General features: G+C 51.1%; 1 protein-coding gene across 1 annotated transcript; it reads right to left on the bottom strand.

Moving 5' to 3' along the window:
* Positions 1 to 600: 600 nt before the first annotated feature.
* Positions 601 to 8,539, bottom strand: GPR114 (G protein-coupled receptor 114). The gene is made up of 10 exons (XM_006863621.1): positions 8,454 to 8,539; positions 7,444 to 7,621; positions 6,842 to 6,958; positions 6,099 to 6,215; positions 5,098 to 5,250; positions 4,292 to 4,413; positions 3,848 to 4,116; positions 3,092 to 3,209; positions 1,003 to 1,280; positions 601 to 701 (listed from the first exon to the last, which is right to left on the bottom strand). Exons 1-10 carry the CDS (start codon positions 8,537 to 8,539, stop codon positions 601 to 603), a joined length of 1,539 nt encoding a protein of 512 aa, XP_006863683.1.
* Positions 8,540 to 9,021: the final 482 nt, after the last annotated feature.

Here is a 9,021-nt window from a genome sequence, read left to right as displayed (position 1 = left end):
TTCTCCAGGCGCTGGGCTGGCTCTTGGAGTCTCCAAGGGTCCAGTCTGGCTCTTCCCAGCAGGCAGGGCCAGGGCCCAGCAAATGCTTCCAGTGCAAGCTGGCTGAGATCCTGCCCCCAGCAGGCAGGTGGAGTGGGAATCCCCCACCCCACCCCAACCTTCTTACACCCTGATCTTATTCGATCCTCACAAAGTTTCTGGGGTTCAAAGCATGAGTGCCATTCACTCCTACATGACAGATACAGAAACCAAGAGTCGATGTGTATTGGAAGGAGACACAGCCAGGCCCTGAAACAGAGCCTCCTGACTCCCTCCCGGGCAGTGCTCTGTCCATAGGCCAGGCCAGCAGCCCGTGGCACCAGGACAAAGTTCAGTGCCCCCAGGAGGGGCTGGACCTGCCCCCAGGAGGGGCTGGACCTGCCCCCAGGAGGGGCTGGACCTGCCCCCAGGAGGAGCAGTGCCCCACCTCTTTCAACCCTGGGGGAACAGCTGAGGTAGGATCATCTTCTTGGCACAGTGATCCAGCAGAGGGTGGGCTACTTTCTCAGGGAGTCGGAGCCCTGGGTCTTGGGGCAGTCAGCAGGCTGGGTTGAAGCGGGACTACTGCGTCATCTGGGTGGAGCCTAAGGGTTCACTGGATGTTCTCGTCTGTGCCGGCAAGCGGCACCTCTGGAAGCAGAACCACAGGAAGAGGAAGAAGCCTGCAAGGAAAGGTTGGTGGGCAGAGCTCAGCCTCCTCCAGGCTGGGGGCTCTCAGAGGCTAAGCAGAAGGTTAGTGGTTCTAACCCACGCAGCTGCTTTGCAGAAGAAAGACCCCGCAGTCTGCTTCCATGAAGATGACAGCCCAGTGTCCAACTCTGTCACACAAGGCCACTGAGAGTTGATGTCAGGGACCCGAGCCCATGATTAATCTCTAGCTGGAGTTAGTCCCCCACTCACCCACTCAGCTAGAAATCTTTAGCAGTGAATGTCCCACCCCCTGTACACGAAAAGAGGTCCTACCGTAGAAGGAATTCAAGATGGTGAAGAGGAAGACCTGAGCCCGCAGGAAGATGCCAAAGGAAAAGAAGGCCAGGGCCCAGGTGGTGCCCAGCAGCACGGTGAGGCCCAGCACAGTGATGATGTCCCTACAGGGCCGGGTGCCCGGCGCCTTCTTCTTCATCCGAAGCCTTCGAATGGCCAGCAGGGCCCAGACCAGAACCACCAGGTTGAAAAGACATGTGAAGCCACCATAGCCCATGACCAGAACACTGTGCACTGTGGAGTTCGTCACCCAGCACCTGCAGGGGAGGGGTGAAGGGTTGGGCTCAGCCTCTGGACCGCCTCGTGAACTCCATGTGGTCTCCCGATTCAGGTCCTATTGTTTCCTCGTGTTAGGTATAGTCCTGGACACAGCTTTCTAGCCAGGCCACTATGAGAGTACCCATCTGCCTGCCAACTCACTCCCTTCCAGTCTCCCCTCCGTGTCCTCCTCTCCAGCCACACGGCTCTCTCCCACGTCTCCACATCTTTACTCACCTGAAAACTTCCTCTCCTCTCTGCATCTGTCTAATCTTCTCCCCTTCCAAGGCTAGCCCAAATGCACAACGTTCCATTGTATCACAGGACCCCTTTCCTGGAAACTGCCCCTTTTAGCTCATCTTTGTGCATCAGGCCCTCTCCTCCCCATCTAGACTGGACCAGCATTCTCCTCCCTCATTAGTGGGTGGGGAGGTTCCCACACTGCTGCTTCTGGTGAGCACTGCCAACTTACAGCATGGTGGGAGAGTGCTTTCCGTGTGTGGGCTGAGTTGCACAGAAAGCAAGAGGAAAATCTCACCAATGGCCAAGGGAAAGAGTACTCCTAGCCCTCACTAAAGCTTGGCTATCTTCACGCCCTTTGCTTCTCAAGACAGGTGCCATCTTTTACTGGGTGAGACATCATACTGAATACTTTGTATGGATCATCTCATTCAACCCCCAAGACAACACTATGGGGCAGGAATAGTATCTCTCCCATCCTACAGATAGGAAACTCAAGCCCTGAGAGATGGAGTCATTTGGGCAGGAAGATACACTACCATTGCAACCACAGCGTTCTTCTGGGGATCCCTCCAATCAGATGAATGTAGCCATGGACTGTTCATTTTCATTGCTAGATCACACTTTACTGGTGGCTCCGCCACAATTTATGAATCAGTGTCCAATCAGTGGGCATTTGAGTTATTTTCAAGGCTTTGTTCTATTGTGGGTTTTTTTGTTGTTGTTGTTGTTTAAAAATAGTTAACCGTTTTTAAAATGCAGAAGGATACCATGCACAAAATCAGGGGAATGGTTTCCTAGAGGACAGTGTGGAGTGAGGAAGATTGTTTTCAGGATGGTGTGGTATGAGGAGAAGCTTGTTTTCAGGATTGGCTCTCTCTAACACCCAAGCAACAACATGCTTCCTATCTGATGAGCATCATTTATATTCTTTTGTCTGTATCATTTATCATACAATACAGTGCTTGTCTGATGGTCCCAAGTCACACTTCTGAGTAGCCAGTCCAAACCTTTGGCAGTAACAGGAAGTAACCCCCCTCCACTCATCCCCCAGAGCATCGTCCACTTAGCTCTGCTAAGGGGGTCGTGTGAGGCAATGTCTGAGCAATGGGCTCTGGAGCCAGCCAACCTGGGATCACATACCATCAAGTGGCTGGGACGCCCTGGGCAGGGTTCTTAAGTTGCCGGTGCCTCTGTTTCCCTAGCTATGAAAGAGGACAGACAAGAGGACCTACCCCTTGTTGTGAAGATTAGACAGACCAATACACAGATGCCCTCACAGAGTTGGCCTCAGTATATCAAGCTTTCCTCAGCCACAAAGGAAAGAGGTTACAATGGTCCTTGGTGGTGGTGGCCCTTGGGGTTTATCTCGTCTATGTTTGAGTGCCAGAAATTTTCACAATAATACAAAATTAAATGCATGCCCTAATTGACACAAATGATTAAGTACTCTACTACTTGCCCAAAGATTGGTGATACAAACCCACCCAGAAGTGCCTGAGTGGCCTGCTTCTGAGTGTCATGCCCTGTGGCTAGTGACAGGGAGTCTGCTGCAGCTGGAGATACTCACATGGATATGTTCTGGAGGCCCGTGCTGTTTTCCTGGCTTTGAGAGATTGGTATCTCATGAAGTCCATACGCTGATCTATTGACAGCAAGGATGAACAGCACCGGGATGGCTGGGACCCCTGAGGGGCAGGGCAGAGATGCAGGAAACCCTAAAGAGGGGCTGACCCTGGTCCCTGGCACTTCTAAGACAGAATACCACTGGGTAAGGAGGGAGACTGTTCTGAACCCCCAGTTCCTGTCATGTGGTCCAGTCTTGGAAGCCCCATGATGATGTCAGTGATGGTTCTAGGGCACAATGATTGTGGTAATAATAGTGGACATAGTGGGGAAGCAGTGGCAGAGAGCTAACTGGGATGGTGATGGCAGTGCTGGTGATTGTCATGAAAGAGATGGTGAAGACAAGGATGATGAGGTACTGATGATGGAGATGGTGGTGGTGAAGACAAGGATGGAGGTGGTGGTGGGTATAGTGAGAGTGTGATGGTGAAGATGACGGTGCTGTTACAGATGGAGGGGGTAACAGTGATGTTGTTGATGGTAGAGGCAATGGTAGAGGCAATGGTAGAGGTAATGATGATGGTGGTGATAGTAATGAGACTAGGAACATAGGAAGTAATGGTGGAGTGTTGATAGGGATGGCAGCTGCTGGTCATGATAATCACAGTGAGAAGGAGAAGGAAAAGAAAGAAGACCACAGGAAGGAAGGTTGGTGCCCTGCACACTTGAAATCCTCAGGAACTATAGGATGCATGCTTACCCCAGCCCACTGCACAGAGCTTGAGTACATATCGGTGAATGTAGATGTTGTAGACACGCAAAAGGAGAAGGTAGAGGTTGAAGCCTTCAATGGCCATCCAGGTGAGGCAGCTTAGCAGTGTGTAGTGCAGGGTGGCAGCCAGCATCATGCATGCTGACTCGGGTCTGGAGGGCATGGCCAGCACAGAGCTCAGCAGGAAGGTGACATTCAGGAGCAGCACGGAGACATCCAGGTTCATATGGATATGTGTCGTAAAATCGCTGGGCTTTCTGCGGTTGACCAAGGCCCTTCATGGCTCTTCATGGCCTGGGGGCAACACCCAGTAGGGCCACCCCCTAGGCTCCCAGACACACAATAGCAGGGACTCTGAGGCCAACAAGGGGCAGGAACCCAAGTCAGAAAGAGGGGCGAGGCGGAGCAGTGGGGCGGGGGCAGACCGTATACCTGGTGTACACGTGCAGCAGAATGGTGAGTAAGGAGCTCACTATGGAGATGCTGCAGCCCACATAGGATATATATATGAGCGGCGCCAACAACTCAGGAGGGAGCGGTGCTGAGGTGAGTTGCTGTGGGCAGGAAAACAAGGGCTGGGGCCCAGGAGAAGAATGGAAACTCCTCCCCAGGCTCAATCAGTGGGCTCCCCTAAGACCTCAGTTCTCAGCCTCCCTTATTTATGATCTTGGCTTGAACAAGGCCAGAGCAGACATGGTGACTGTCCCCATCTGGTCTCCATCTCCCCTGTCTCTACTAGATCCTCCATTTTCTGGGGGAACTCCCTCTCTCCTACTGGCATGGGTAACCCCATCACCTCTCCCATTTTGTGCACACTGGACCCCATTTCTTCCTGCTTGCATGACGGGCTGGTGGGCTCAATCTGGCCAGTTTGACAGGCAGAATTGGGAGTGATGATTTCTTTCCACTAAACTGAAAGCTAGTAGGACCCTCATCCCACAGGGAGATCCTGCCTGATGGTGAAGCCCACACCACAAAACCAGCTAAGGGACAGACAGAGCAGTGCCTGGGCAATACAGGTTGAGCCCATGGCTCAAGTCATGCTTGGAGTTTAATTACAGCCTTCTTGGAAACATGAGCCCATGTTTCCTTTCTTCTTATTATTATTAAGTGCCATAGAGTTGATTCTGACTCATAGTGACTTTCTGTCTCTTGACTCTGCCTTGCACCACTGCCCTGAATGTGGGTTCCTTTGCAGTTCTGATGCCCACCCACCCCCAATTCACACACCAACATACCATGAGAACAGCAAAATAGCTGAGGTGGTTGCAGTGGCAAATCACCTGGTCAGGGGACCGCTGTTCTGTGTCGCAGCCCTCGGGGCTCCAGGTCCCGCAGTGATGAGTGCTGTTGTCCTCCTTCCAGAAAACACAGGTCAGCTTGTGGTTTTCCTTGAGGAAGAAGTGGGGTTCAGTCAGAAGGCTGCAGGAGAGGGGCTGTGGATCAGGGTCCAGGATTTGTGGAAGCCAAAAATGACCAAAAATTAAGCCCACTGCCATCGAGTCAACTTTGACCCATGACAATCCCATATAGGCTTTCCAAGGCTGTCAATCCTCATGGAAACAGAAAAGTCCCATGTTTCTCCTGCAGAGCTGTTGCTGGGTTTGAACTGCCAACCTTGTGGTTAGCAGTCCAATGTTTATCCTACAGTGCCTCGAGGGTCTGGTCAGTTCACAAATTCCATCCCCTTGGCCACAAAGACTAGATCAGGGATGGTCCTGTCACCCAGCTAGACATTCAGGGCTCCATTCTGGAACCCTGGTTTACTAAGCAACAGCCTGCTGGGAAGGAGGGAAAGAAGTCGGGTGCTCCATCAGCCACATTGCCATGCAGTGGAAAGTCAAAGCAGGAAAGCCTTACTGTGAGACAGAAAGAGGTAAACCACACGACATCAAATCAGTCCCTGGATCCAGCCATTCCTGAAGCTAGACAATCCTTGGACACTTCAGTTACTTGAGCCAATAAATTACCTTCTGTGCTTAAGTTACTTTGAGTTTGATTTTCTTCCACTTGCAACTGGAAGAATCCTGACTCATGCAATGAGTTAAAGCTTCTTTTTCTCAGTGACGGTGAGGATTATTTCTTAGGCAAGAATATTCAAGACGTGAACGAGTTTTAAATCTTCAAAATCTTTCAGTGATTGTAAGTTGGTTTCCAAGATGGCTCCATAGGTCTGGGTTTGGTCAAGCCAACATTCAACAAGAGAGCCAGAGAAAGGCAGATTGGGATGAGAACGTACCAGGCTTTGGTTGTGCCAGAAGCTGATATTGATCGGCTCGCTGAGGTTGCTCACATGGTAGTGGTCCAGCTGGGCCCCAAAGACGTAGTTATTAAGCAGAGATGCATTGGTGATATCCTAGAAGGGCAGTGGAAAAAAGAGCTGACTAAGGGCGGGGGGGTGGGGGTGGGGAACACAGGGAGATCCTAAATGAGGTATGAGGGCCCCCTTCCCTACCACCTCCTTCTGGAAGGAGGAGTGAGGAAGAATGTCTCGTTTCCGTATAGCGTAGGCTTGCCTTGGGGTCTTTGCATACTCTGCCCCCATCACAGGACCCTTACTCCACCTTCCAAATGCTTAATGCATTTTAGTCTTGTACCTTCCACTTCACTCACTTCCTGAACTCTCCTTTGGGAACAACCCCACCACCACACCTTGACTTGCCCACCACTTTGTATTTCTATGACTATAGCCTATCTTGAGCCAACATTATGTCTCTAAGGTCCTACTCTAAATGCTATGATAGAGAACTTTCTAAGGGCAGGTCTGTGTCACCTTCTTTTCTGCCCCTCCCAAGTATGGGCACATGGAAGTTTCCAATAATGGCAGATTATTTGCAGATTACGACTCTGGTAACACTGGAGAGGAAATTGAAGCCCAGATACGGACAGTGGTGGGCCCAGGCTGTCCCCTTTGGGGCTGGTCCCCCACCCAGAAGTCAGGATACTTGTACTGCCCTCCCAGGCCCCACCATGGGCACTGACCTGGAAAAAGAAGGAGGTAAAGAAGTAGATGCAGATGAGACGCAGCTCGCTGTGGCAAGTAGGGCAGGCCTTCCTTCGCAACTCGCCTGGGAAGTGCATGAAGTGGGAAGGCCTGACCTGGAGAGGGTCAAGGACAGGCTGAGTCTGGCTTTCAAGGCCTCCCTAACTGGCTTCACCTTGGAGTCCCCACTCCCCATGGAGATTCTCAACCTGCCCTACCTGGAGTGCCCCTGCCAGGAACGTCCATCCTAGGTCTTTAATTTGGTCCCCCTGCCACTTCCCTCCTCTAGCCCTTTGTCTCTAAACCCTACTGTCCCACACAAGCCAGGCATCCAGCAGGTACTACACACGGCTTCTTAAAAGGCCGAGACTTTCCAACCTGCCCACTGCTACCTCCCCCAGAGCCCCGCCCACTACCAAAACTGCCCTCCAGGGGCCACAAAACCCTTCCATTCCCATAGTTCACATGTGAAATCTCAACCCCATTTTACAGAGGAGGTGAGTCGGAGTAGAACCTGGATTCTAGGGGCAAGAGTCCAAACCCATGGAGGATTTCTAGGCCTAAAAACAGCTGGCCACGCCACATCTTGGCCCTCCCTGACCTGAGGGTCCTGCTTTAGAATGGTGCTGTTCAGGTGGAGACCAGTGAAGTCATGGTCCAGCTTGAAGGCCAGAGACATGATGTTGCCTGAAGACGTCTCCTGAGTCAGGTTTTTGCCCTTGAAGCTGGCTTTCAGCAGGACCTCCTCCAGGTCATGGATATGCTTGCTGATATTGTGGCTGGTTAGAGAAAGGAAACTCCAAAATGGGGGGTGGGGGGGGTGGGGGGGGATGGAGTTGAGAGAGGGCTGTAGACAGTCTCAGGGGCACATTATACACCTGCCACCCCATCTTTGCACACATAGTTCCCCCCACCTAACACACCATGACCACCCCATCCTGCCTATCTCCTTCTTGCTATGAACTCCTATCATTGTTATCACCTCCTCCAGGAAGCCTTCCCTGACTGCTTCCTCCACCCCTTCTACTGAATGAAGTGCTTCTTCAGCTGAAGTTCTTCACCCTGGTCAGTCATTAGAATTGCTTGACCTTGGAGTCACAGACCTGGGACACCCCAGGCAGCATCTTGGAGCCCCTTCCCAGAAAAAAGCACAGGCACACACACACACACACACACACACATACACACACACACAAACGAAGATAAGTTCAAAGGGGCACATCTATCCTGCACCGCCAGAGCCCAGCACCAGGCCAACAGCCGGTTTCCATAAACCATGTTATGGGTTAGCTGTCTATACTGGGCCAGTCCTGGACCACTGACTCAAGGTGTGGGGGGCAGGACTGACTCTAAACCAACAGGAAAGGACATCCAACTCACCAAGTAAGAGAAGTCGTCATTCGTCCCTTATGTCCCTTACTTAATGCATCCATTTTCTCCATTTGTGTCTGGACTTCATCTGAGGTTTCTGCCAACAGCGAGAGTCAGCCCTCCACCTCAACTGCCCTGCCCCCTGGCCTCTGAACTGCCCTTCAGGAGGTCAGTGTGGCCCCGGGTCCTAGCCTTTGGTTTGAGGTAGCCATGGGACGGGACTAGGACCTCCCTACTCACCCAGTGCAGGAGAGTCCCTTACCTGCTCTCCCATTCTGAGAAGTCCCAAGGCAGAGGTAGAGGAGGAGGACCCCACAGCGATCCATGCCCTGTGCCTGAGTTTCCTGCCTGAGAAAAAAAGTGCTTACCATTGTCATTACAGCAAAAGAGCTCCCTCCACATGAGGCATTAGTGGTCGTGGAATGGTTTAGACAAGGATAGCAAGAATTGCTGTAAATCATAAAGAATCTAATCAGTGTTACTGATTTGTACCTGTAGAAATGGCTGAGATGTGTGTTTTGTTGTATATAATTTCAACACTCTCTCTCTCTCTCTCTCTCTCTCTCTCTCTCTATATATATATATATATATATATATATATATATAAATGTTTATCGTGAATTGAGTGAAGAGCAGATCATCAGTTTTACATTCAACAAACCATATATTTTGTTTCATTAAAATGATTACAATCCCCTCCATGTACCACCAGTTAACAATATTTTTCTCTATTCATTTTCGCTCTTTTTTTTTAAACACTCAGGCATGTATAGGAGTCCTGGTGTGGCGCTGTGGGTTAATGCACCAG

This window comes from Chrysochloris asiatica, unplaced genomic scaffold (assembly GCF_000296735.1).
Source record: "Chrysochloris asiatica unplaced genomic scaffold, ChrAsi1.0 scaffold00055, whole genome shotgun sequence".
Classification (NCBI taxonomy): domain Eukaryota; kingdom Metazoa; phylum Chordata; class Mammalia; order Afrosoricida; family Chrysochloridae; genus Chrysochloris; species Chrysochloris asiatica.
Note: the sequence above shows the minus strand (reverse complement) of the source record. Positions and strands in the feature narration are given on the sequence as shown.

Bases quoted from the DNA above. Each gene is read 5' to 3' on its own strand.
- GPR114 (XM_006863621.1), bottom strand. From the start codon at position 8,539: ATGGATCGCTGTGGGGTCCTCCTCCTCTACCTCTGCCTTGGGACTTCT. The intron at 4,117-4,291 runs GTATACGGTCTG...GGTCAACCGCAG, and splicing joins CTGCTGCACGTGTACACCAG to AAAGCCCAGCGATTTTACGA. The intron at 1,281-3,091 runs GTGAGTATCTCC...CCTCCCCTGCAG, and splicing joins GGCCTCCAGAACATATCCAT to GTGCTGGGTGACGAACTCCA.